The 27,876-nt window shown below is 43.8% G+C and overlaps 2 protein-coding genes across 3 annotated transcripts in view; one reads left to right on the top strand and one right to left on the bottom strand.

The window, feature by feature from the left end:
• Positions 1-17,342, bottom strand: part of LOC144155435 (lipid scramblase CLPTM1L) — a 41,975-nt gene extending 24,633 nt beyond the window's left edge. The window contains exons 1-4 of one of the 2 annotated variants that reach the window (XM_077686854.1): positions 17,189-17,342; positions 14,121-14,309; positions 4,967-5,067; positions 3,568-3,784 (exon numbers count right to left, since the gene is read on the bottom strand). In XM_077686854.1, the coding sequence (XP_077542980.1) occupies positions 3,568-3,784; positions 4,967-5,067; positions 14,121-14,273 (471 nt within the window). In that variant the 5' untranslated portion in view covers positions 14,274-14,309; positions 17,189-17,342. The remainder of the gene's footprint in view (positions 1-3,567; positions 3,785-4,966; positions 5,068-14,120; positions 14,310-17,188) is intronic. The other variant, XM_077686855.1, reaches the window with a different exon arrangement.
• Positions 17,343-17,521: 179 nt separating this feature from the next.
• Positions 17,522-27,806, top strand: LOC144155437 (putative small nuclear ribonucleoprotein E). Its single transcript, XM_077686863.1, has 5 exons — positions 17,522-17,697; positions 17,974-18,000; positions 21,011-21,073; positions 26,474-26,552; positions 27,588-27,806. The coding sequence occupies exons 1-5, from the start codon at positions 17,641-17,643 to the stop codon at positions 27,644-27,646; spliced, it is 285 nt and encodes a 94-aa protein (XP_077542989.1). The 5' UTR covers positions 17,522-17,640; the 3' UTR covers positions 27,647-27,806.
• Positions 27,807-27,876: the final 70 nt, after the last annotated feature.

Raw genomic sequence — 27,876 nt, 5'->3', positions numbered from 1 at the left:
TACGGCATCGGCAAACACTTTCAAAATGGTCAATGACGTACATGTACGGCATCACTTGTATCTTTAAAAAGCGCGCCTTTTTCACCAACTTCTCTTGCTAGGCATGTGCTGCCACACTTCGGAAATACGTCAAATTTTTTTCTTGTGCCGATGGCTCTTGTTTTTATTTTTTTATGGTTTACTTCAGCGGCACACTAACAAGGGGGGGTGCGCTAACAATCTGCTAACAAGGGGGCGCGCTGGGTATCGCCCACCGAGTACCTGGGCGCCTCTCGCTTCTTGCGCCTGCCACAGACCAAGGTCGCCTGCGAAACTGATAAGGCTCTTTTCTCGTTTTTTTTGTATTTTATGAGCGGTGCGCTGTCTATCGCTCCCGCATCCGGCCGCGCGCGCCCGCGCGCCGGCGGTCGCGCAGCGGCTGGTTTCGTTATTGTCCTCCAGACGCTTCCCGCTTTTTGCGCCCGCGAAACTGATGTCTATCTGATTTTGATTCACTCAAAAGGTGCCGGCTTGTTACTATCTCGTTTTTATTTAGAATTTTTCTTGTGTAACGCCATAATAAACCACATGTATGTAACAACACAAATGATTTTTTTGTCACTTTACGGTCACCAAAAAAATTTTCGATTATTTTTTCTCGATATAGATTCGTCAGTAGAATTTAAATCAGCAATAAAAAAATCGACCCTGGGGGGACGCATTTGCCAAAAAAATTCGACCCTCAAAGGGTTAATGACTCCCGCTGGCTATCCAAATCAGTCCCCCACACCCCACTATTTCCTCAGCATAAACTAAAGAATTTTTCTATGAAACATGGTTGAAATGCATAGCTCAATTTTTCCTCAATGGTGGAAAGTCACTGTGTCACTTCGTAGAACATACATGCGATGCCGGAAGCACTACACTGCATTGGGCGGCGTGTGCATCTCAACTGTTGGGGAGAGGAGTGAGCGCATCAAGGATCAATCTTGGAGACAAGTCATCAGAGGTAGGCACTGCAGAGATCGACACTGGCAAGGATTGGTGGAGAAAGTTATCAATACAGCTCGGTAAATAAAAAACATAGTGTGTTGGCAGTGCTTCACTCCATTCTATGGGGATATCACAAGCAGCGTCGCAGTCCAGGCCAAGGCATGATAACTGTCGCAGTAGGATAATCTTCCACAAAGAACTCCATTTAGGTTACTGTATTTAGTCGCATAATGATCGCACTCGCGCAATGATCGCACCCCTGAAGTTCGTCGTTAAACACAACTTGACTTTTTTTTATTTCCCACGCAATGATTGCATCCTGACCTGAACTTTTTGCGGCCATATGTCGTATGTGTGACACGTCTAGCTGACGATGGTCATGCTTACCTATGTTTCCTCCTCTTTCAAAGCGGACATGACTACATTATTGCCGCAGACTTGCCAATATTAGCTATATCGGCAAGCATGGGTTTACTATTGGTGCGGAAGAAGCTCCCACGTAATGAACATAGTGTACTCACAAGACAAAGAAAAAAAAAAACACGCTCAGCTTGCTGCGTCAGCACCCGTGTCTTGTTTTGATGTCCCGCACGGTGGCAGCAGCTGCTACTATTGGTCGACCTTTTCTCCCCTCGTAGCAAAGTCGTTCCGGCGCATTCCGTAATTCATGAAAACACAGCATTTTGCGTCACTTTGCAACGCGGCTGGTGGTGGTCCGTGGAGTTTTTATAATGTTTTTATTTCTTATGTTTATTATGTTCATGAGACCTACTGTAAAAATTCTGACCTGCAACTTGCTTGCGTTTTCTGCGCTGAAACGTTTTTGGCGAAAAATTAACCTCGCGTAATAAACGCACCCCCAAAAAAAGTGCTATAATTACGCAAGCAAATACGGTAATTAACAGATAATAAATGCTTTAGAGGGTCATTCAAGGTCTCACTTTTGCGAGGTTAAGAATGGGGCAAAACACCGAAAACATATAGTTGCAGACAACAGACAAGCTAGATCTTGTGAAGTATGATCCCAAGAGATGGGAATCACTGGGAAGAAGCATTACCAGATGCCTTTGGAGTAACTAGTGCTTCTGCTCTGCACCTACTAATTTTCACAAAGCTGGACAGACAGTTACCAATGCACATGTTCACAAGTGACCCTTGTGGTGATTTCTTAATGATACAAGCGTTAGGAAATCACCAGAAATAAATCACAGAGCTGGTGCAAGGGCTATGCCTCCCACACTAAATTTTTGATGCTGAAAGCGCTACTTGAGGGGCTGTCCAGGAACTTTTGTACATGTCTGCATCCTTCAGCACACTTCAATTCTTCAGATCGTGTTCTGTTTTCCCATTATGTCTAGAACTTCCTCAAAACGTCCCTCTGTTCTTCTAAACTGAAAATTTTTAAGGCCTGTTTGCAGCAAAGCTATCCTCAAGCTACGAGGTGCACCACAGTGAAGAGCTACAAATTAGTTTAAACCACTTCGAGATCTTTAATGTGCACCAAAATTACAGCACATGGGCATTTACACTGGTTTTTGCCTCCATCAGAAAAATGGCTGTTGCAGCTGGTATCGAACCTGCATCCCTCCATCCTTCTACCCATTGATCCATAGCCCCTGCCTCATTTTCTTTCTAGCTGCCTTTGCTTTCCCTATCGATTTCGGCGTGCACAGTACTTATCCACGGATCTCCAACACCTATCCTCTGCAGATACTTTGCTCCCCGCTTTCACCCCATCCTGTTTGCATGCACGTCACAAACCAAATGTGGTTTCCCCGTGGGCACCGAATTTATCTTCCTCCACAGCAGTTTTTTACACTAACCTTCCTCTGCACTTATTCTACTTCGATAAGATTTCCCATGTTTTCATACCAGTGTAGCCCCACATCTCAGAATGATACATGTGCCAGCCAAATCTTTTTTCTGTTTTCCCAAAAAATAACCGAATGATACCGATTAAAGGCCAACTGCACCAAAATTTTACCTCAGTCAAATTTATTTTGAACACGCAGTACATACCCCCTAATCAACTGGGGCATGCCTAATAGCTTCGTTAAATGCCGTGTTAATCATTTAGAAGCATTCAAAATAGCTTTGTGGCATGACAATGCTGCACCTGTCGGCAGATCGAGCAAACAGCCATGAAGCAGAAGTTACATTCCCACCAGCCCAGTGATTGGTTCGCTGGCCAGCCACGCAGCTGGAGAACCGGTTGAGCCTTGCTGGGCACACTTCTCTGAGGGCTGCCACGTGCATGAGAAAAGGTTTGCAGCCCAGGCTTACCCCTCAGCTGCTGGCCGGCCGCCATTCCTTCGCCAACCCCAACGTAACCCTAGCCTCGCCGCAATGGCTGTGCTCCTCTCAATTTCAGTTTAAAAATTGCTGATTGCGCCGTGCTTGTGTGTATTTGAGCTGTCATATTTTGTATCTTGCAGTCTTTTAAGGCAACCTCTATGGAAATAGGGTTTTTAAGATGCAAAAATTTTCTCTACAGGTGGCTTTTAAATGCAGTATCAAAAGCGTCCCTCTGGAATTCAAGTCAGTTTCCACAGTGAAGATAAGCAAAAAGTGAAATCGCCAACCAGTAGGACCAACCTGTGCATCAGACTTGAACGAACCAATAAGCTGGACTGGTTCACCCATGGGCACCAAGTAACGGGTGAGAGGGCTGCTGCTTATGCTGACACTTGAACTTGACATCACTTGATCCAATGTCCTTGCAGGCTCCTTCCGCTTTCGTTCAAGCAGCAGCACATAAGCATCCAAGGTTCCATTCCGCAACACCTTTCGTGGAAGGGTCACATTGACATCTCTGCAAGGAAAAATTAGAAACATTCACAGCACGGCGGCTGCCGTCAATGAACAAATTGCGAGCTGAGCCCATATTCACAGCAGGATGCTTCTCTCTGGCACAACATGAACACCCTTAAACGACAAGACACAGTCCAAAGTGCAGGCCCTCAGGCGAGGACAGTCTAATTTCTACAAAAAAGCTGTATATGGCTACCCTGGCAAGTTTTCTGCAGCCACGCACGTACACCAGTGCATTGACAAGAAAATTTTTCGTCCCCAGAGCCAGCTTACAAAGAGCAAGCTTACACTGATAAGGTCCTCGGGCCTTCATATTTTGATATGAGACAGCTTATATTGTCCAGGAAAAAATGTATTCCCAGCAACACATTTGTGTCTAGAAGTGAAGCTGAATTTAAAAAGATCGGTGTAAGCTTGGTCTTGGTAAGTTGGTTTTCCCACATTGTGTGTTGCTCAGTGAAGCCTACTCACAATTTGGAGGAGTTTAAGGGTGGTTACGCCCCAATTCAAAGAGACTTCCTTGATCGTCATTTTGGCTTGAGCTGCAACGTGTGCGACAGACCGTGTTCGATAGCGACCTGACCGCAGATGCAGAAGTCCGACACGCACTCCCTTTGCGGTCCATTGTCGGGCCCTGCCCAATACGGCTGTACCCGGAAACACGGGCGTAGTGGTCTGCTGTCGGAGTACGCTCGACTGGGTGTTCAAGGTTAAATTTTGCGGTTTTTCTTACAAGTGGGTAAAACATCCGGACCGCAAAGGATTAACACCCCCAAATGCACACAGCTTCGCTGCACAACCACCTTCACAGGATGGAATAACATGTGAATTTTTTTTATTTATTAGTTTTGATGGTGGTATTGTTCAGATTTAATTTTGAGTTTTATACATCACACCTTTGTTTCTCCTTTATCAAGATGCTAATTCTTTGTTCAATATTAAAGGCATCCAAAGTTTGCATCAATTAGCAAGTTACACCACCAGTAACAAAGGGTGCTTTTCAGGTATTTGTTTGGTCTGTCTACGAGCTTTTTTGAATCTCCCCCATCAAGTTTTTTCTACACAGCAAAGCCTTGCTATCGCTCGGTGCTGCAATTTTTAACACAGCTCATAAGAGCAACCGGTTTAGAGATAAAATAAATTGCAATTGGCATACTGCATGACAGTGCTGGTGTAAACTCACTTTTCTTGAGCTTCAAAAATGTCGAACTCATCCTCGGACCACACTACAGTTAGGTCCTTTGCTTGCCTGATGCGCTTTGTTGTGGTTACACAGAAGAAGAACTACAAGGAAGGAAAATGAATGGAGAGCAATCATATATGCGATCATTTGACAGTACAGTGCTTTATTGCTATGCCAAGAAAAGAGATAAAGAACACATTATTCAGCACATTGCACACATGTTGCCAGAGCACTTAGGCTTGACAAAATGGCTCAGTCACGTCAAGGGCATCCTGCTTGCCATGTCATCAGCAAAATAGCATCCTCCTCGGTTTATAAAATGTAACATATAAGCGTCCACTAGCCCCTGCCCTGCAAAGGAGGCCCACATTTTGCTTGTATAGGCAACCCAGGGAGTAAGATATTGTTGACTGATGATGAGGTAACACACCGATGCTACACAGGCGATGAGGCGCGCCGTAGTGGAGGCCTGCAGATTAATTTTGACTACCTGGGGATCTTTAACGTGCGCCGAAATCTTGAACACATGGGCTTTTTCCCTTTTCAGCTTCATCAGAAAACCGGCCGCCACGGCTAGTAATCGAACCCGCCTCCTGGGGTGTAAGATATCACTGCACGTATAGCGATACAATGTTGTTACACAAACGCGCAAGTAAATGGCGTTCTTAAACACTTTACCAGTCTGCAAACACAGAACTACAATTTGCCCCATCATCATGACCCTAGTAGTGGCCAACACAGTGCTTTTGCAATCAGGACCAACTTCTTTGGACCCCAATGTGTTGCTGTTGGGTGAAGCAGCTGCTTCCAACCTTAAACGGGAAAGATTTTTTTTGCGTGCGATGTTAGTGAAGTTGACCAGAGCACCGACACGAGAGACACCCTGTCTCAAAGCCCTTCAGCGTATGATTAGAAGCAAACTAATCCTCATACTTCTGCCAACAAGAATATGGTGCTGAACTGGATACCAGGATGGACTTGGGAACTAGCACTACACATGCCAAAGCAATAACTGGCCTGCCATAAGGGAAGACGCCATGAGGAAACACAGAGCTGGTTCGCCTTTGGAGAGCCAGGTCCACTTTTGGGGACTCGTTCTTCCCAAGGGCTAGTTTTCCGAGCAATATAAGGGTCTCACAGTACCCTGCCAGCAGCCTTGGCAACATGTGGCTCTACAATAACATGGAACCCTTTCCCAGATGTAAAAAGCCATTTTTTTTTCTATGGAAGCCTACGGCACGTGCAGTCTGGGTCAAGTAGACTGGAGTATTTATTCACCCGTTCTGGCTCTCCAGCGGGGTTGATTACTGATAACATGTCCTACTAACCAGCCAACGCATTCGATGACATGTGTGCTACCTTGAACACTAAGCACCGCAAAAGACTATGTACCACCAACCCAATTCAGCGATTAAACTGGAACATATGGTCCCCTCTCACAGCATTCGTGCAGCAACATAAGGACCATGGCGCCTACCTCCATCTTTTCCTTTCCAACTAATGTGGACTGCTCGACAGGATACTCGCTCGCACCGTAAAAGAGAGCTGCACAACCCTATGAATCAGGTTTACTGGGCTAAGGGTCATACACCTGTTCGCCAACTCTTAACACCTTCCAGATGCGCAGAGCAACTGTGCTCCAGAATGAACAAGGCACTCCAAAAGCGCACACTGGACAAAAAACACAGTACAACCAAGTGACCTCTCCCTAAGACACAACCAACATTCTTAGTGATATCAGTGTTAGGATCTCTCTTAGGCCCGAGCCTGGTTTCAGCTTCTCAGGTGCTGTTTTCTCCAATTGAGAGCAGTAGCAGGTACTTTAAATTTAGCCTTAATTTTGTTTCCCCTTTTTAGCTCGTTTCCTCAGCTCAGGACCTGGTCCCACTTTCATCAGCACTTACAGCCACATCACACTGCCCCTGTCACATGAACCTATGTTGCCTAACGACTTTAATGTCACCACACACCAGGGGTGTGGCACAGCTTTGCCGCTAGTCCAAAGGTGTGGGTCACGTAGAAGTAACAATACCCACAAACATGGGCATTCGGTACCCCTTATGGAGCACACTTCCTTGAAAGCCTCGCACAACGTCACTTCTTGGTGCCTCACCATGGCCCCTCCATTGGCCGGGCCCACCCCTCGTCGATAGCCCAGGTTGGACCTGCCAGTGCGACCTTGGCTGAAGCTCTTCAGCCTGGCAGGCATGTTTGGGCCACTAGCTGCTATCTCCAGCTCTGGCGGCCCCTTCATGCAGCAGCAGCTGGACGAGCCTCGATTACCGACTTCCCCTCACAAGCCGGCTGCTCGAGCAGCCTGCACCGTGGCTCAGTGGTCTCGGGCCTGCCACCGGGTGCCTCAGTGAGGCATCTAGGCTGCCCCTGCTCCTACCGGCGACTCTGGTGTCGTGTCGAATGCAGGAACAGCGTGCCTTCGTGGCTCTGTGGGCACGTGTTTGTTGGTGTGACACTGCATCAATGTGTGAAATTTTGTACAATTTTTCATGGACTGGGTACTCTGTGGTGTATTTTGATTTATTTCACTCTTTCAGCAGACCGTACTTCACCATGAGGAAGAGGGAGGATGTGGGGACCACTTGCATCCCCATGCCTTGCTTTTCATGTGTCGATAAGGATAGTTGCGCAAGCTCTGCTGATGGGGCCTCTTGTCTCGACTGCACACACGCGTGTTCAAGCAGCACATGGCCAGTTCCCCCTACAGGTGGGTGTGAGGTGTGCGAGGGCATTGATGGGGCTGGGCTGCCTTTTGGCCTCTCACCTGCACCCTCCTTCGCTCTGCAGACAACTCTCTCTCAGCAGAACTGATGAGCACCACAAAAGTCTCTCATGAGAACTTTTCCTCCATAGCCTGTACAGTGCAGGTTGCCAAAGAAAATTCGGTTCCACTGCCCCACGACAAGTTAAGTCCTCCCTTAGGGGAAAAAGAAGTCTGCGGCCATAGATGGTTCAGCAAGCTCGTCGAGACCGTCTCCCGCCCAAGCTTGCAATGGCCGCTCCAGTGTATGGTCATACCTTTTGACTGAGAATTATAGCGTAGTTAACTTCACCTTTAAGCACATCCTGGGCGCCTTCTGGTGAGTTGCGTGAAGCATCAGCAGCATCCTTGTGGTTGCACAAAATTCATTGTGGCTTTGGTTCTCATGTTCTAGCTTGTTAGACGGCTAAAATACCCAGTTACTAGCCACGTTTATCACACAACAGATAAAAAAGAATATACTTAGACAACAGGATATGCTTAAAAACAAGACTGAGCGGCAGCCATGCGCAAATTATGAAAGATATTTCAGCTATTATCATTACAATTGCTTGCTATGTGCTGCAATGTGCTGATTACATATATGAAATAAATTTTTATATAAGACAAATATGAATATACGCAAATTTTTCTCATAAAAGCTTTGTCAAATTTTCTTTAAGAACTGCACTACCGGTGCTTATAATTCTTATGCAAGTAGAGGAATCAAGAAGTGTAATAAGGATTGTTTCACTTTTAGCATTCCAACTGCATTGCACATGCTAGCCAACATCATCACTTGGTCATTTCGAGAACACTACAAAGCATAGATTTCTAATATGGAAATTGTAGCAAATTACGCTGCTAATGCCCTTATGATTTACCATCCCTGACGCTTATTATGTCAAGAAAACCAGGGTCAGGTAGTTTCATTTTCTTTCCATAATCCCCCAAAAGACCCATTTTGAAGCAATTTTTTACAAGTGTGGCACTAAAGTTGCCTTGTTTGCTTAAAAATAAATAATTAAAATTGGAATTTTCCTCTTTCATTTCCCGTCCATTTATTTTTACCATTAAATAGCATGTCACAAGGTGTGCAGAGTGGGCCGGCGCTCTCTTGTTAACTTTGCATGGGCGCTGCCGTATTAAGACAGCACCAAAAAGATCCTCTTTTATTGACTTTCAGTCTTCATGACGCCACTAATGGCCAAAGCTTTTAGGCAGATTGTAATGCCTAGGTATAAAATAGGGGCCCCAGACTGAGTGGCCACAATCTCCGCCCTAGCTATGTGCTCCTGTTCTGTGCTGTTCGTTGCCCAGCAGAAGGTGTATAACACACATGTGCTGCTAGCAAGGATGCACAGTATGCTCTTGCATTTACCCATATACACCTTACGACTGAGCTTGCACCCCAAGGCGAAAAATTTTACTGAGATCAGAACAGAAACAAAGCCTGTGAAAGTGAGCAGTCGATTTTACAATGCCTACTAGCTGAAGTTTGTGTCCTTTCTTTTCAGAATACGGACAGTCAAGGAAATCTACCATCAAGGTAGTCACCTCCACAGGGTGTCTACCAAGTTGACATTTTGAAATTCCCTGAGTTTTCCAGGTTTTCCCTGAGTCTTTTTGATAAATTCCCTGAGTGACACAGAACTCTAACGTCAACACGGGCTGACACCCCTTCACCGGTTGCTGTTACCCTCTAAAAAGCGCCTTACAAAATAAAATATAACATAATAAAGTGTGAATGCTAACCAGTAACGTTTATCTCATTCGAAAAGAAAACATAACAGAGTGGTAGGAAAATTCACAGTGAATGAAATAATGAAGAAAAAAAAAAAGGTAAAACCGTACTGCCATGTTCTCAGCTCACACTCAATGCCTCAGTGCTGTATTTCACTGCTTCAAAGAGTTTTTTTTGGTTTGGATGAGGGACACCTGCATCTTAAATACCATCACATTAGGTGTCCTTAAATGCCCCCCTACTTCTAGCATCAAAGCACTGCGCAGGATAAGCAGGAGGAGTATTTGGGATTCACATTGGAAATCAGAAACACCTCAACTACACCCCACTATTGTGACTCAGCGTAAAGTTCTTTTGGCACGCAGCGAAATATAGTGCTGGCTTGCAGTTAAAGGTAACTCTTAAAACAGGGTACAATGTCTATATTTGATACTTAAAGTATTTTGAACACAGCTGCGATCTTTTAAAGTTGGAAATTAAGAGAAATGTGTTTTTATTATTACGCCAGATCCACATCTCAAAGATTCACAACGGGCGTCAACTAACTAGAAACCACAGTAGATGGTGCCAGGTGTTCCAGCATAGGATTGAAAGCTACTATTGCCCCTGCCCCTGCAGACTCCCTTACGCTGCCCCAACAAGCTATCGCGGCGTGCAACATTTTCTTCCGCCTTTCAGGAGTCTGGGAAACATGCCAGAACACAAGGGGAGCGTACAGGGGGTCAGGAGGGGGGAAGGGGGGGGGGGGGGGGAAGTGACTCGCAAGCTGTATGAAGCTAGTTCTCACTGGAACCAAAGACTTCAGACGGCGCCATCAGCGACGGCCCCAGAGGGCTCTCCACTTTTGACGTGCTGTTACTTGAGCCAGCATTACCGTGAATTTTCCTTTATAAAGTACAGCTAATTTTCCCTGATAGAAGGACAAATTCCATGAGTTTTCCCTGAGTTTTTCCAGACTACTCAAAATCCCTGAGAATTCCAGGTTTTCCGTTTTCCAGGTTGGTAGACACCCTGCCTCCACCTTTGTGTGGACAAATGCCTCTACTTACCCACACTTGCCCACTCCAATGGATGCTTTGATTACTCCCTTCCGCCTATTTCTCTACTGCTATCGAACCAACCCCACCTGTCCCAACTGTTCCGCTGCCTATGCTGACTTACCTCACTGCCTCCTCTACTTCCCGGCAGCTCAGCTATCGAGCTCGTATCCATCCCCTACCCTCTCCATCACCACCTGGCTCAAATGGCTTGGCTCCACAGGGGAAGAACACTGCCAACTAGCCAACCAGGCTGTTGACATGCTCGACCTGTAGCTCTGGCCGCATAAAAAGTCATTACTACTGCTAGTACACTATGTACAAGTTGCCAGATATATTTATTTGGCGTTTATATGCCCCTACTTTGCTGCGTTTTTTTTTTAAATTTCGTTTCACCAACAAAGTGGAAATTTGGGCTGGCTAGTACATGATTTAAACGTTTGAAAAACAGTGCACGGACAAGACGAAGAAAATACGATGGGACACTACTTCGTCCTGTTGTATTTCCTTTGTCCCGTACACACGCTGTTTGTCTCCCATTTCACCAAGTACAGAAAAGTGTATGTGGCAGCAATACTCGTTCTCGCATCTTGGCATTTGCTGCCTTAATAAACAACCACTACTGTGACAAGTGGTATATTGGTATCCATGACACTAATATACAGATAAAGGCCAACTTGTTTTTACCCTTTTGTGCCCCTTTAATGTCTATGCCCACTTAAACCCCCAGTTGGTGGTCACAAATGAATCAACACATAACACCTATTACGGGCTACACAGAACAAAGAACGCTTGGCATAAGAAAGTAAAAAGTGAACAGACATTAGTATTTTTTAAGGGCACTTACTGCAAAGTTCCAAAAGAACACCCACCCAAACTAGACAGATATCAAGTAAAAAATACGGTACAAGCGAACTTTCGGGCCAGGTGCAAAAAACTACAAAAATATAGCCACACTGCCAACCAAAACTGCGGAGATACCAAGTAAAAAAAACCGGACAGGTTGCCTCTTTTGTTCGAAATCGAGACATCGGCTGTGTTTGCGGCAGCAGGATGTCTTCGCGGGGGAGCTTTTGAAGGCGTCGAAGCTAGCACGATTTTAGGGGGTGGGCGATCTTTCGGGTCTTTTAGTAAATTGAAGATTTCACCTGTAAAGGGGGGTGGATGATGTTTCGAGAGAGGGCATTTTCTCGAAACTTAACGGTATACAAAGATACTGCTTTAGCATGGTAAAGAGCGGCTGAACAACACACAATTGCAACTACTTGAGTTGCTGTGTAACTCGAGACTGCTTTTGTTATTAGTACAGCAACTTTGATGCGTTCTCACAAGCTTTCGTTGGGGCACCACTGGTTTTGATGACATAGACAAGTTTGCAGGAGCATGAAATTGAATTAACCCCTCTCTGGTTTTACGAAATTTTCAATTTTACATAACTTTGGCAGCCCCCGCCAACTTCTAAAAACCGAAACACACTGAAGATGGGCCTTTTTCCCATGGTACGGAGAGGGCCAAGTAAACTTTCACTCCAATGAATGACGGTAGCTAAAGAATTTTGCAATGAAATGTCTAAAAGAATTCAGGATTTCCTACTGCGGAGGTTGAATAAACTTGTTTTCTGGAAGTATCACTAGTCTCCCATAGCCTTCTTCTGCCTTCTGTAGTGCTTCCCACGCTAACTACCTTCAAAAAATGTTTATGCGATTCATACAGTCCCAGAAAAAATATACACCACAGGAGCGCCAATCGCGACATATTGCTGTGCCAAGATGCCTCCCGGAGAGATGCAATGTGCTTCCCTTTTGACCTCACAAGGGAGCATGCTCATCAACTTTGGTCCACGGCATTCGCATCACCTGCACTTGACAAAATGTATCACTGTGCCAGCCATGCTACCCACGCATGCCTCATCAGCTGTGATGACCAAGAAAAGCGTGCACCAGGCGGCCAGTGTAGCTGTTTAGACATGACCAAAGGGCTGCCTCACAATGAGCTGCGAGCAGTTATATGTTTCTTTTTCTTCACTGAATGCTTTGAAAAAAGGTCCTCCACAATTAGAAATGGCTTTACCATTATGTGTACATTACAACACCGAACATAAATCCATATTTAGGATATCAACTTGTCAAAAGAGGTTCATGGCTAAAGGTGGTCACTGGTGCCAAAGTGTGTAAAAACACTACAGAAGTTGGATTACCAAAGAAGAGCCACAGGCAGAAATTGATTTTTGATTCATTGGCATACGAAACTACAAACTTAGTTTGGAACTTAACTAGTCAACAACCTGCTCTATTCATTTTGAAAGAGATATTTAAAAATAACTTGTTTTCTCTGTACTGTTTTTTTTTTTTTTGCATCATGAAAATAGCACACTGCAGACAGAGATGAAGCACCACCCACATGCCAATCAAGTAGTGAACTGCTGCCACGTAGGAGGAGGTGTAGAAAGTATAAACAGTAAAGCCAGCAACCAGCTTGGTCACCTCACTTCTGCCAGTAAGAACTTCCCTTTTTTGCCAGTTTGTCATATATATCTGCGCTTGCAGTAAGAAGAGACCGCTGTATTTGTTTCCCCCTTCATAAGTCTTTCAAAAACACTTGTTCACCAGAGCAAAGCACCTGACTGACATTGAAACTGAAAAAAAAAGCTGCTGCACGAGGTAGTAAGGCTGCCTCTTTGGTAATGCTTCTAAGTCAAAGTTTACATCTTTCTAGAAGCATGTGTACAACAAAAGCTGCCAGGTACATGTATTTTAATGTACAGGTGGTCTTACCTTACTGTCCTCTTCAGAAAAAACACATACTCAAGCTCCACCAGTCCTGCTTTGCCATTCAAGGTTTACGACGCCACAGTAGTGTGAAAAAGTGTATGGTGCAAAGAAGCCAGTCTTCACACTTAGAAAATGTAATACGTTATCTATATTTGTTTGTATTCTTGCCACTGCAACCTACCGATGTAAGCCAACACTTCTATTGTCCCTTTAACAATAAGACAAAAAAAAGAGCCAGTAAAGCTTAGCTGGTGTAGTGAATGCCACTATGGCCCACTTTATTTTGTCCATGACTGTGCGCACTTGTGCTATTGACAATTATAGGTAGAATGCAAAACCTTCTGAAGCACTTGCACACTAGCAGTACCGTTACCAAATCAGGGCTCTTGGTTCACAGACAACCAAATTGTGTGCGAGGATGCTCCAGCTGACACACAACTAAAGTGTAAACAGACACAAAAAACATTGTGCCACATGTTTTCAAGTTGCCCCAAATGACCTCAGAGTGACACGCACGATGCTAAAGATCCTTCTGGTGGCACTCTCAGGCTAACATTTCATTAACATCAAAGCTATTTGCGATGATTGGATCCAACAGCAATTCTGCAAGTTAGTGTTTACCTAAAAAGTTAGAAGTTTGGTAATGAATTTGTACTGAAATAAGAAGCTTTGAACAGGCATTACTATGCAAGCCCATGCAGGTGGCCAGTACACAAGGTCAATTGGTGAATGGTCTAATGGTAAATTTTACTAGGAGAGCACAAAAGTGTGTCAAGCATGTGGAAAATACGAGCCTCCCAAAGCAGATGTGCTGGTAATTATGAATAGTAAATGCCACCAGACTCACTTGAAATCGCGACTCTCTCGTCCACGTAGGTTTGATGCACAATTCACCTTTATCACAGTGTTTGGGATAGTACAATGAATATAGTGTCCACATTGAGTGAAGGATGTAGGCCAGAAACACACCACTAAGTCCTAATGTCCATGAGAACCTCATGATGGCAAGTTCTTGGTCCCCTGCCTTGCAAATGACCTAAGATATAAACAGGAAAAATGACGAAAATGTTCATTAAAAAACGAGCATTCAAACTTTCAATTAAAAGTGGGCAACATCACTTTAGGCTAGAAAAAAAGAGATTGCCACATCAAATGCACTCAAACCCTAATTTGTGTATAGCTGTATGTACATTTTTCAGGTGAAAAACCTTAGGTATTCTCTAAGTTTAAAGGAGCCATGAAGAGAAAATACAACTTAGTTTAATTTTAAAGAACTAGGATTCAGTATCTCACTCAGCTCCATTACAGCCACAAAAGATGTTTTTTTAACGAAAAAAAAGCAAGAAGTATTTAAAAACTTTCAAATTTTGCGCCACCATGACGTGTTATGAGCAAGCATGACGTCATACGGGCCAAAAATAAAACATAATTTTCAGTGCGTTAACTGCACGTTAGCATTCAAGTGATGCGGTCAAATGAAACTAGAGGCCCCATTACAGACGTCCAGTCATGTGCCATCGCGACAGGTCAGTTAGGCGGCCGCCAATCGCGCAAACAAGGTTCCTTGACGCATAGAAAAGTTGCGGGAAATTGGCTAGGGGGTCGCGACTGCTTCACACGTTTTCTTTAATATCTCCGTTATTTGTTCGAAGATTGCGATGATATTCGTATCATTGTTATCGGGGCTAAGCAGTCTTTCTAATAAGCCCAACTTGTATTTTGTCTTCATGGCTCCTTTAAACATCATAGTGTGCTCTTCGTGCTGGCGTCCGAAGAATTATATGCAGGAGTTGTTTCAGAGTTTGGACACCGCGAATGAGTATTAATTGCGCAGAAGACCCATTCCTATACACACCCAGTGTAACATAAAAGGTGTGAAAATCACTGCCTGATCAGTTACACAAAATCACTTGTTATTGTCTCTTGAAAAAGATTTGTGTGCTGTAGAGACCAATGCAACAAGCTGCACAAAGCGACTGCAGCATGCTTGCAACTAGCACTGAAAAATGGTGCTGACTGCACTAACTTAGTCCTGCAGCAGTGCTGGAAGCTTTATGGGCTGCTATCAGAGATCTGTAGTATGTGCCTGCATTTGCACTTGAATCTGTACCAGCAGGTTTGGTGTAGCTTTTATGCTTGTAAAAAGGCAGAGTAGCAGCAGGAGCCTTGCATACCCTTTGGTGATTGGCCTTTAGTGTTTGGCAAACAAGGTGACCATTAACTTATGCTGAGAGAATATAAGATGATTTTAAAAATTCAACATTACGTTAAACTGCGAGTTTTTGAGCGTTTTAAACATTTGAATTTGGGGCGTCATGGATTGTACACCACTGCTATGGGGCATGTCAAAGCAGATGGCACTTAATTATTAGGGTCAGTGGTTCTAAAAACTGAACACTGCTGGCAAAGAAAGATTAGCACTAGGACTGACGTACACAGTGGCATGTGCACAACATGCTGGGCAGCTGAGTGATGAGCAGCGCTGATGTTCAGGAACATGCTAGTAGCCAAAGTGCCAGGCTGTTTTCAATTTTACGAGTGGTCCCAGTCAGTGGCGTATGCGGAAGGGAAGGGGAACAGAGCCCCTCCCCCCTCTAATTTTCAAAGCGGTGGTGGGGGACAATGAATGGAGCCACTAACTATGCCTATCATCGAACAACTACTGATAATGATTATTCACTCACAAGCTACAACCTAACATTATACAGCTTCCATGCCTGTCCTCACCACAACAATAAGCCATTTTGCAATGTTCCTAAAGACCAACAAAAATGAACAAATGGATGGGACGGTCGTGTAATGTATGCCCGAGCCATCTGGGAGCTTTTTACTCTTTATTTCGAACCTATTTCTTGGTTAGGTTTATGTTCTTTTCTTTTTTCCAATTTTTTGTTTCCTTTCATGTGCTCGCTTTTCTTGCTCACGAAATCCATTTTTGTCGGCCTAGGCTTCCGTACAGTGAGAGTTTCTCCCGAGTCTTTATCGCTGTGCTCCACAATGGATGCAATGATTCAACCATCAGGGTAGCGCATTAAATTGGCATTGCCGGAAAGCGCGAATTAATTTTTTTTATTTCTTCGCCCAACAAGCGTCGTTGCGTTGGCTTTCCTACAAGACAACAAAGTTGTGCAAGAAAGCCGAACGCGCAAAACATGCCCGAAACGCGACTGCGTGCGTGCGAGTGACGACGAAATTTTTGTTTTTTCAAATTTACCGCTGTAAAACCTCCGTCGCTTTTTCCACCTCACACACAGTCCGCGGCCCATTCATAGTTGATAGCCACTAATTTAGATCAGTCTCTACTGCCGTGTAACCAGAGAACTCCGGCGGTCCGCCCGCAAAACAAACAAACAAACAAACAAAGAAACACGGCAGCCGAGGGCTGGCGTTTCATTCAGTAAGCCGATTTCCTGCTTTTTTTAAAGTGAGTGTTGGGATCGCCACAGTAAGTGGACAATTAAGAGTAACAATGGGCACCGCCAGCCATGGAGCAAACGCCAACTAAAGGTACACGTAAGCATAGGTACGCTGCGCGAAAGACATTCAGCCACACTGGAGCTAGTGCGCAAGTGAAATCGTCAAACACCACGAGCGCCACAAATTACGACAGAAAGGAAGAAAAGGAAACAGTGCAAAACTACCACGACCACCACGTCACAACATTGCCGGCACAAAGCAAGCTTTCCAAAATTGGTCGCTTCTGTCTTGATGGACTAACGGCGCTACCAAGGAGCCAATGAATCATAGTTCCGCATATATCACACATGATCAGTAAGACTTTAGACAGAGATCTAACGTTAAAACAAGGCAGCCGACAAGTCTACGCAGCCACTCTGGGCTTCCAGTTCTAGATTAAACAAACCCAACAGTAAGCAAGGGTTGCACATTTAAAGTATACATAAAAGGGTGACATACCTACAAGCGTTATATCGTTGAAATAGAAGATTCAGGCAAGCACTTTAAGGTGTTTTGTACTTGCACACGGTCAAACCCACAAGCAGTAGCCACGAAACACAGCTCTAGGTCGCCATTTTGTAATCACGCATAACAGAAGTAAAGCCGTTAAAACCGGTAAAACTTCTAAATTCATTAATCTGAACGTTAAGTTCTGCATTTATACAAACTAACAAATAATAGAAAATATAATTTTTTGAAATTGTTGTTTTTTACTACTCCATCTTTTCCCAAAACGAAATAGAAGAGCTCAATGCCCTGTCCAGGTTTTGCCCATGGCTATTGACATTAACAGCAGGGTTGTTCAATCCAATCCAATCCAATCTGTCGTGAAGTTCGCTTACGCCAGCGTCAGAGCACGAGTGCTGAATTTGCTAAGTTTTCTAAAGCAGTTTGTTACAACAAAATACAGAATGTCGTTCAAAGGAGGCCCAGGACAGAAGGTCCAGAAGGTTATGGTGCAGCCTATCGTATCCTTTCAATGCTTGTTTTCATTGAGTAGCTTTCCGGCGCCGGTCGGCTTCGGTCCATTGTCTCATTGAGCAGTACAGCCTTGATCACGCCTTGTAGATCAGAGTAATCGTTACAGCGTGCGCAAACTTAAACTGTGCTCTAATTGTTTGATTAGCCGTACTCCAACGCACTTTTAATTGTGCTGTACGTCATGATGTGTGTAGTGCTAGACATGATTCGCGAGCAGGTTGTGAAATGCGCGAGCGATTCCTTCCTTGACAGTTTAATTTCAGAACCTGATCTTCAGATATTTACAAAACGTGAGTGCATTTTCTTTTTTCACTTACAAAGTGGAGCTAGCGCTGTGATAGTAGGATATTTGAGTGAAGTACTTTACGGTGGCATGCGAATTCGGGTCTGTGCGTCGTGTTCGTTTCGCGGTTCTCCGGGCGAAATGTAGTTGCCAGATATGGCAAATACATTCAATCGTAGGGGTTCACTACGTAGCTATAGTTATTGCATAACTGCATGTTTGGCTGATGTACTTTTTCCTACCATGCATACATACATTCCTTGTCTTCTCCGAACTATGGTTCGTTCTGATCGCTTACTTAATGGCGCTAGAAGACAAGGAACGATCCGTTTCTTGGGTTTGTACCTGGAGTAATACATCTTGAGCTCTAAAAAATGCCGCCAGAATGATCGCGTGCAGCCTACTTTGTCGGCACAGTAGACAGTTCCTTTTGTGTTGTTGTTGTTGCAGTTTCTTGTTTAGAGAAAGAGGAAACTTATTTATACAAAAGTGTCCTGGTCATGTTCCATAAATTATTTTTTGTGTACTGTATGCAGCGCATTTTTTTTTTTGTCTGACCCATCTTTACATTAGGGATGTCATCAAAGCTATGAAAATATCGGGGCGAAAACTCTAGACCTGTGCTTATTGAAAACAGAAGTTAAGCTGTTAGCTCGTTGGGCGGAGGTAGCATTATTTAGATGCAGTATACCAATTTAGTGGTTCACTCATGACATCAGCCTTTTGTGCACTACAGTGCTCGCACCTACCCAAGTCACCGAGGCTAACCTTTCTAGGTTTAATGTGGCACCTCTTATTGAGAGAACTCATAAAGCCATTTTCCAAATATGCCATGCAGTATTGCCTCGGTAACCATGACTACAGTTGAAGCTTAAATGGTTTTAACGCATAAGGCCATGTGTTTGGTTTGGTTATTTTAGGAAAGCTGTAATGGTAACAAACCAGTTGCATTAGTTTGTAATCACGCCTGTGCAGGAGTGGAGACTTCATCACCATAAATACAAGCAGTACTAATTTTCTGCCCCCAAAAGTCATTTGAAGCCATCCTCTGCAGCATGCCTGATCAGGTGTAGCAATTTTTAATTTCTTGTAGTCCAAAAGTTCTCCCTTTGTGTCATATTCAGGCCTAGGCATCGACACGTCCTATACACAATTTAGTGGGCAGAACTTTACCTAATCGTTGTTCTCACATATTTGGGACATAATCACAGTCGAAGTACTGAGTTGTAGTATCTGGTTGCTATTGATGCGTCTTGTCTCTCTTTCTCAACACCGCAGTGAGTTATACTGCTTTTTATGTGCCTGCAGCTTGTTTAGATGTAGCTGAAAAATCTTTCACTGTGGAAATATTTGAATGAAAAGTGAAAAAAAAAATAAATGTGCAGTAATAAGAGGGTACACTTGACAAACTAGGCAGTTTCAAACTTTCCTATGTACTAAATCAGGCCGTGTTGATGTGGAATTGGGGAAATGGTATTGCGCTGGGAATTTTTCATGAAGAGTTACTGTTTTTTGTTTTCCCATCTGTGAAGAAAACTAGAAATTACACAAGGCAGTTGCAGCTCAGCGTGTGGTAATTTAATTACATTAATGTTTAAGTGCTATCCTGAAATTTATGAGGAAGGTTGTGAAAGGAATGAAATGACTAACTGAATGATCTACATATACTATCAAGGCTTGTGCAACATGCTTATTTAAAAAAAAAGTTATTTTCAACAAAACCACAGCATAAGGCAAACAAAAAATGCAACAGCTTCCTCTAGGCAGCAGGTGGCCATAGGGATAAATGATGCATCAGTAGTGGGGGAAAAACAAATGTAAAATTGCGGGTAGCCAACAAAGGTGACAAAGTCATATTGACGTTGTGGTAGCATCTTCAAAATGGCAGCACTTGGCAACGAAGCAGTTGAGCTGTCTCAGTGTTACAGTGCAACATGGTCTGCAGTGTATATTCCCACTACATTTTTATTTCGTATAAAATATTTGAACCCTTGTCAAAAAGTTTACTTAAAAACTTTGTGTCATTTGGTCATTCAAGCAGTTTTAGTGAGTAGCATAAAGTTTCGAGAGAAGCCCACCCCCTCAAATCGCGCTACCTTCGACGCCTTTGAAAGCCCAGGGATCTCCTTCCGCGGAAACGTCCTATGGCCGCGAACACTGCCGATGCCCCGATTTTGAATAAGTCACAACCTGTCCAGCTTTTTTATTTATATCTCAGCATTTTTGGTTGGCCATATGGCCACTTTCTCGTAGTTTTTCGCACCCGACCCGAAAGTCGCCCCATCCCGTATTTTTCACTTGATATCTCTGTAGTTTGGGTGGGCGTTCTTTCGGAACTTTACGGTATGCGGGCTAATTTTAGCCTTGAATGTGGTAACTGATAAACCATTGCATAGTCTTTCTCCGATAAAACACCTCTGAGGTGGAATTATGGTCTTGTTTACTAGCATTGGCTTCTTCTAATGCCGCCAGAGTTGTTAGTTCTGAATTCTTAGTGTACACACTGTCTGGAGCAAAAGCCGCATGCAACCGAAGGCTGTTTAACATACCATTGTAGGATTCAAAATGAATCCAAACATTAATTTGTTTGTAAGCTCCTTCCATATAATTGCAGTCAAGGGCTGTTTCTCCAGCTAAGTGTTCAACAGTACCTAGTGTGTATCCTGCAGCCTTTCTCAGTGGCTGCTGCCTTGTTAGCTAGAGTTAATTGTTCATGCAGCTGAAGCTATGCAGACTAGCAGCAATATGATAAACAATGTGGAATAAACATTGCCTTTTTGTAGTAAAATAAGAAGGCGCAAGGTTCAGTTTAGCTGTGCATTTTAAATCCTGCAAAAAGTTCTACGGTCTTCCATTTCGGTGGTGAGCCTGCCACCTGTTGTAAGAGGTAAAGAACACAGCGCAGGTAAAGTCATTGGTTCACCTTTCCTTTTTTTTTTTTTGAGTGTTTCTTAGCAAAAACTATTGTGCAACTATAAATTGTTCTGTTTTTAACAGCCCTGTTGTTTTGCTTGCAGAGGGCACGGATCCAGGTTTGGCTGTATGAGAATAACATCCTGAGGATTGAAGGCCACATCATCGTAAGTTGGGAACACTTGTTAACTCTGTTTGACCTAGTAAAAGTTTACTAATCGGTATTGGGTTTGTTTAATTTAAGGAATGCAAACTCTGACAGTTAATACTATTTATAAGCCATACAGTTCACTTAAGATTCATGTTCCACTGATATTCTAACCTGTTGTTTATGTGCATATACTGTATTTACTCGATTCTAAGCACCCCCTTTTTATTGCTAAGATTCGAAATCCCCCCCCCCCCCACTACACTTTTTTCGCAGGCCGTATCTCGACGAGATGGCGCAAGAAATAATGTTTTATTCGGCAGACATTAACATGAAGAATAGGTACAGACAGTGAACCCACTGCTTACATCTGATACTGAGTCACCCACACTACCAATAGAGTCCATTGTGCCACTCTGAGACACCCTGCAGGTTATCTTCTGTTCTGTTGGAGTGGTTTGTAATTGAAAACTTCATAAATTATTTGGCCACAGCAACAAATAGGTCCCGCTTCCACACGTCTGAAATCCACCTTGCGATGTTTGCTTAGGAAATGGGGGGCTTAGATTCGTGTGCAAACTTTCTCTCCTTTTTTTTTTTTTTTTTTTCAATATTTGTTTTCGGAAGTAGGGAGGGTGCTTGGAATCGCAAAAATATGATAATTCTAGTTGTAGTACAGTGAGGTGCCATGTTTGTAAGCAGAAGCAATTGTGCTCTCGGCACTGCTGTGGGTTCATCTTAACATTGCAGCGGATCATCTCTGCACTGTTAATACTTTGGTCTAATCACAAGAAGCTAGTGTAGCTGCAAGTTTTATTTCTGTCACACTACTGCTCATCATATCTGTGATGAGTGGCAGTCTGGTTATAGAGTAATGAACGGCGGTGCAGCACCTTGCTTCCACAAAAAAAAAATTAGTGCAAAAAAGCTAGTGTGTGGTATTTAGTTGGTACAAGGGGGCTGCACACCACATTTCAGTGAGACAAATAACAGTACACAGCAAGAAAAATGCGCAGCAGCTTTGCCCATCATCCAAGGGTCAATCTTACAACATGCTTCCTTCACTTCTGCAAATTATACTCGTATCCCCTATGTTTGCTTTTTATGCAGAGCAATGCCCCTTGCAATTTTTAATGACATCTGGAGTATGCATTTAAAGGGACCCAGAAAAGCCTTTTGTAAAAGTTACAAAAGGCCTCTATTGTCGCGTAGCACCAATATAGCAATGTGATGCCGTTGGAATTATTGATCTACATTCAGTATTAGCTGCACCAGAAGCAATTAAATGCACCTCTCCCCCTTTGCCGATCGATTTCTCCTCCCTCTCTGCTGCTTTCAAAGCAGCTGGAAACACTGGGAATAGCCTTGTGACATCGCAGCGCTCGACTTCCGCTCTGCGCTAGCTACATTCCTGCGCCTAGTCACACGTCAATCGCTGCGGACCCGCTTGCCTCGGGATCGCGCAGGAAGGAGGAAGAGCAACCAGAAGCCAATGGCAGTGACGTTGCCGGCGACCGACGATCGGCCGAATCATGGGGGCACCTCGCCGTTGCGTCAGCCGCGATCGGCTTGCTGTGGCGTCGCGCTCATCGGCTGAGAAAGGCCATCTTCAAAAATTGTTTACAAATTATTCGTATAACGTATGGGGCTCACACTTGGCTCAAAAATCCCCCATTATGTGTTCTACCACCTGAATGCATTTGATATCCACCTTCACAAAGCTTTTCTGGGTCCCTTTAATGTTAACCCTGTCGTGATATCCATCACCAAGATCGCAGGACATGCTATAATAAAGAGGTGCTCATGCTCTGCAATGTGAGAAATGCGAGGCTTGGTTGTCTTCTTTCTCACATGATTTAGTTCATAATGCTTGGAGCTTGTTCGCATGTTATAGTGTTAAGTCTGGTTTTATGAAATGTAGGTTGCAGCAGCTCTGGAATTTTGCTTCTTTCAGGGTCTTGTTGCCTGAATATCATCTGCCATGCAGTAATTTCCTTGACTTGCCATGTTGCAGATCTTGCACAAATGAGAAAATATTTGAAACAAGGGCACACTGCGCTGGGCTCAGTGAAGGCTGGGCGCACCATGCTTACTGACAATGGGGTGGTTCAAACACCCTTGTTTGAAATTATACCACAGTTTGAGCAGATGATAGCCGAGTTGCAAAGACCGGGTGGCAGGTTCCAGAAAAAAGGCATCGATGTTTCTGCACCATTTTATTTGCAGTTTCATCCGTCATGAAAGCTTTATGTCAGTTATGTAGACACATTTTCTGGTGGGACTGAAGGGTTAGTTGGAATTGTCTGCAAATTTGAAAAAAGAAAGATGACTGTATTGGAATAAAGAGGCCAGGTTAGAGCACAAACATTCCACCAACCATCTCATTTTTTTTCTCACACTATTTGTCTGCTCTCTTAGTATGCTAAAACACTGGTGATGAAATCCCAACACAGATAAGCTGTCACACAAAGTGGCCCAGTTGGCTCATTGGGCGACATTTGTGTAGGATGCTGCCAGGCTTGGGTCACAGGGTGCTAATGGGCAACTACTCAGTGAAAAACGGCTCCTGTACTGCAAAATGACTTACTGGGGGGAAAGGGACACGGTACCAGTGGAAGTTGTGCACCTTGCTTGCATGCATGGGTGTACGAGAATAGTACACATGGCATGACAGAATGGTACACAATCTAGCATGGAAAACAGAGTGCAAAAATGGCAAAGCTGAGTACAGGAATGCCGCTGAAAAAGCTCGCAAACTTATAGGAGTCAAAATAAATAAAACCGTAACCGAATTGGACACTGAAGACAGCCAGTAAGTTGGTTTCAAACGAAAGTCTGACCTTCCCACAGCCATTTTAGCGTTGATCCGGTGCCGAAAGACTCCTTAATTGCTCAGAAATTGCTAATCAAAGAATGCATTTCCCCTCCTCATGTCCCTCGCTGCGATTCCATGATGCAAACAGCGGCTATAGCAGCCGCTGTTTACGTCATGGAACCAGAAGCAAGCGACGCACAAGGAACCAGAAGCAAGCAACGCACCGGTGATGTGTAGCGGTATAGAAGCAACCGAATGCAACGCTGCCACATACCAAGTGGTTTTGTCAGTTTTGAGGCGTGCTTTTTTGAACAACCAAGCTCTTTGCTGCTCTGGACCACTAAACAAAATGTTTCTTCATGGGAACCTTGACCAATATTGACGCTTTGTTGAAGAAAAGCATCTCATCCTTTTTAGGCTATGTAAAAGTTGGCGTCAAATGAACCGCTCGTGCACAGCATGCCTTTTCGCATAGCAGTGTCGCCACATGATGGTGATGATGATTTATTGGTCATGCCCTTTGCGACGGGTCGGCACTGTGAGTGCTCTGGCCAAATAGCGAAAAACCAAATAGTTAATGTGCGGACGAGTAGTGCCATGGAAGATAGATAGTAGTGCCATGGAAGTAGTGCCAGGGAAGATGGATACGCCAGACGGGCACATTGTGCACACTTGAAAATACTGACTAGCCAAAATAAGCATTCTGTCTTTTTTTAACGCAGCAAAAGGGTGACACACACTAGGGTGACACACACTAGGGTGACACACACTTGGTGTCACCCTAGTCCTCATGGATCTAAAGAAAATGCAGTGATGCTACCGCTGTGCCAATTGTGCCAAACTGCTCCCAAGTGCCCTGGCTGCTACATCCTGCTACATTTCCTCTAAATTTGGCGATTCTGTGCCTAACCTGTGCCCAAGGGTGTACGCCGACTTTCAGAAACGAAACTTACTTGAGGTTCCCCATTGAAAGCGACACCACGGTGCACTTGTTTTCGGGACGCAATCCGAGCCAAGCCCAGGAAAACTGGGTCCTGTTGCGATAATGGCGATCAAAAGCGATGGCTGATTTACCGTTGATTATTGTTGCACTGGCGGTGCAGCAACGTCATAGGCAATTTTTCATTCTGTGTAACGGAGGCGTTTTGGTCGCTTGCGGCAAACATGTCGTGAAGGGGCAAGATTCAGCCTGGTGCTGCATGTTTGTTGCCAGAAATGGCGGCCCGCTGCCTTTGTAAACAATAATGCTGCTATCAGCAGCTTGTTTTAGACCCTGACGGTGGCAGCGCTGTCGGTGATAAATAGTGATGCATGTGCAACACTGGGCGGAGCATGATGTTGCAGGCCGCTGCACGAAGCTCAATGCAGACATTCTTAAAGAGACTGAAGAAAATGGGGACAAAATATCCGTGTGGTGTCCATATCTATATCCATAATTCTTGGTTCTTATAATTTTTCATATCGTTGAAGAGCATGCTTTTATCGATCGTCTATCATGAATGCAGTACGTGTCTTAAAATTGCTTCCATCAACACCTGCTCCGAAACACATTTTTGCCTGCTCCAAAAGCTGCTCCAAAGCGGCCTAAGCCAGTAGCATCACTGAAAATGTCAAGCCATTGGGAAAAAAAGAGAGAAAGAGAAACGGCATATTGGAAGTCAGAAAGCTTAAAGGGGGCCATGAAGAAAAGTGCTAAAAAGACTGCTTTGTCCCAGTAACAATAATTCCAATTTTATCGCAAACTTCAAACAAGTAATGAAGATTTAAAGAAAACAGATGAAGCAGTGGCAACTTCCCAGCTGTTTTTTGATGGCATCACAGAATCTTCTTAGTGCAATTTACAGTCGCCGACCTAAGCAACCGCCAAGAAACATGACTGGTGATTGTAGTGGGGCCTCTAGTTCCATTTGATTGTATCACTTGAATGCTAGCATGCAGTTAACTCAGAGGTAACTGTTTTTAGTGCTGGCCCTTGCTAAGTCACTCCTGCCCATATTAAATCACTGTAACATGTCATTTGGAAGTTTTTAAATATTTCTTGTGCTTTTAGGTTAAAAAAAAAAACATCTTTCCTGTCTGGAATTAGAGCTTAGTGACTTTTCGAAGGCTAGTTCTTTGAAATTATACAAGGTTGTATTTTGTCTTCATGGCCCTTCAAGAAGGGAATGCGTGTAGAATTTCCTTGAACTGGCTAGACTGTGGTCAAGCTCTACTCAAGCTGCAGATTGACAGTGTAAAAACATTTGTAAATGAATGCATATGTAGTATGACTGTTGATTACAGGAGTTCTTGAAAATTGGCCACTCCCCTTGTCTTCTGTTTCATAAAATATAGTATGCCTGAAACATTGTACTCTCGAAGAGCATGGAAGTTGCTGGATATCGAAGTTATTGCTTTTGTAAAACTGCTCGTTTGCTAAGTGTTAGAAACCTGCATCCAAAATTATGAACTCCTTAACGGCAAGCTTTCAATGCCAAATGAGCTGTGGTTTTTGACTCAGTAGTAAGAAATCAGTAATTCGGTTCTGCACATTACCACCACTGAGGCAAAAGATTTATCGATGGTCCAGCCACGCTGACACATACTGATGTTTTTATTTGCCAGGGCTTTGATGAATACATGAACCTGGTTCTTGATGATGCTGAAGAGATCTACACCAAGACAAAGCAGCGGAAACAAGTTGGTAAGCATCCAGTTGTTTACAGGTTTTGGTAAATAATAGTTGCAGCAGTAGTCACGGGGAACACTGAGTGGAGCTAAACATCTTGAAACGCAAACCTAAAGAGGCCATGGATCTAAGTTCAGCCTAGCCTGCTTATAATAGCTCCCGCTCGTAATGATTTAGTGCCTGTGACAAGGAAAGGTTAGGCGAGCATTTTTGAGAGGACCATGCAAAAAACCATGGAAATGGGTTTTTAGGAGGTCAAAATTTTCAGTACAGTTGGCCTTTCAATTCTGGTAGCAGCATGACAGTTTAGACTGGAACAAAACAGCGTGAATGGTTTACATAAACTTAGTTTATGGTAAACATAGCTACTCCTGAGGGCAAAATTGCCGGTGTATCAAATAGTTGTTCACTAAGAGTTTGGCCATGTCGATCAGTTGTATCAGAGGTCAGACACCACCTGCCAGATGGGTGTGAATTTCATCATGGTGCCGATTTAGCTGAATCTGAACCCTTGCAAGCCCGGACTACATGTTGTTCAGACAGTGACATGCTATAATTAGCCGCTCTTTGGGACATTATTCACTACTAGTGCAGGAAAGTCCTGGAGAAATCGTTGCTGGATTTTATTTTCCCCATTTTCTAATATCGTGATTAAATGGCTTGTCATAGTTGGTAGGAAGCAGTCCACTGTTCTAAATACGCACATAATATGAAATTCATCAAAGTCTCTTCACAACCCCTTTAAGGCTTCTAGTACAAGAAGTTTACTTTATGAGAAGGGACCCCTGGGGTGGGATATTGCAGATTTTAGAATGGCATCTAAATAATGTGCACAAATTTGTCCCACGCATACATTGAGAAAGTTCTTTGAGAAACATTACCACTGTTTCAAAAATGTTGCATCACTGCTCTCTCAATAACTTCTGTTGCTGCTTCATGCTTTTCATTTGAAAAGTTCTGTAGCTTAATTAGTTGTGTGTTTGGAAATTTCTGAGTGTATAAGTAATGCATGTGCACGTGTCCCTTCCTATTTCTTGTCTCACATTGTAGGGCGGATCCTTCTGAAGGGCGAAAACATCACACTTATTATGAGCACGCAGGCCATGTAAAATGTTGCTCAACCACATCATTCCTCTCCAGGAAGCCATGTTTGTTTTCTTCTTATCCCTTTGTTACCATTTCATCTGCATGGTGCAGGGCACAATGTGCTCATGGCACACTTGATTCACCTTTAATAAATTCACCCCATGTTGCCATCACTTTATTAAATGTGTTTGGATCCTTCTTACTTGTTGCAGCCAGCCTTTTCTTGCCATTAACGTTAAGAATGTGGTTTGGA

The sequence above is a fragment of the Haemaphysalis longicornis genome, unplaced genomic scaffold (assembly GCF_048455015.1).
Source record: "Haemaphysalis longicornis isolate Haplotype H1 unplaced genomic scaffold, Haemaphysalis longicornis Haplotype H1 scaffold_1, whole genome shotgun sequence".
In the NCBI taxonomy this organism is placed as follows: Eukaryota; Metazoa; Arthropoda; class Arachnida; order Ixodida; family Ixodidae; genus Haemaphysalis; species Haemaphysalis longicornis.
The sequence above is the reverse complement of the archived record's forward strand: the minus strand, read 5'-3'. Positions and strand labels throughout refer to the sequence as shown.

What these genes read in the sequence shown, in the direction of transcription:
- LOC144155437 (XM_077686863.1), top strand. Translation starts at nt 17,641, where the DNA reads ATGTCGTTCAAAGGAGGCCCAGGACAGAAGGTCCAGAAGGTTATGGTG. An exon ending in AGGTTATGGTGCAGCCTATC is followed by an intron (nt 17,698 to 17,973) that starts GTATCCTTTCAA and finishes GTTTAATTTCAG; the next exon opens with AACCTGATCTTCAGATATTT. An exon ending in TCTTCAGATATTTACAAAAC is followed by an intron (nt 18,001 to 21,010) that starts GTGAGTGCATTT and finishes TTTTGCTTGCAG; the next exon opens with AGGGCACGGATCCAGGTTTG.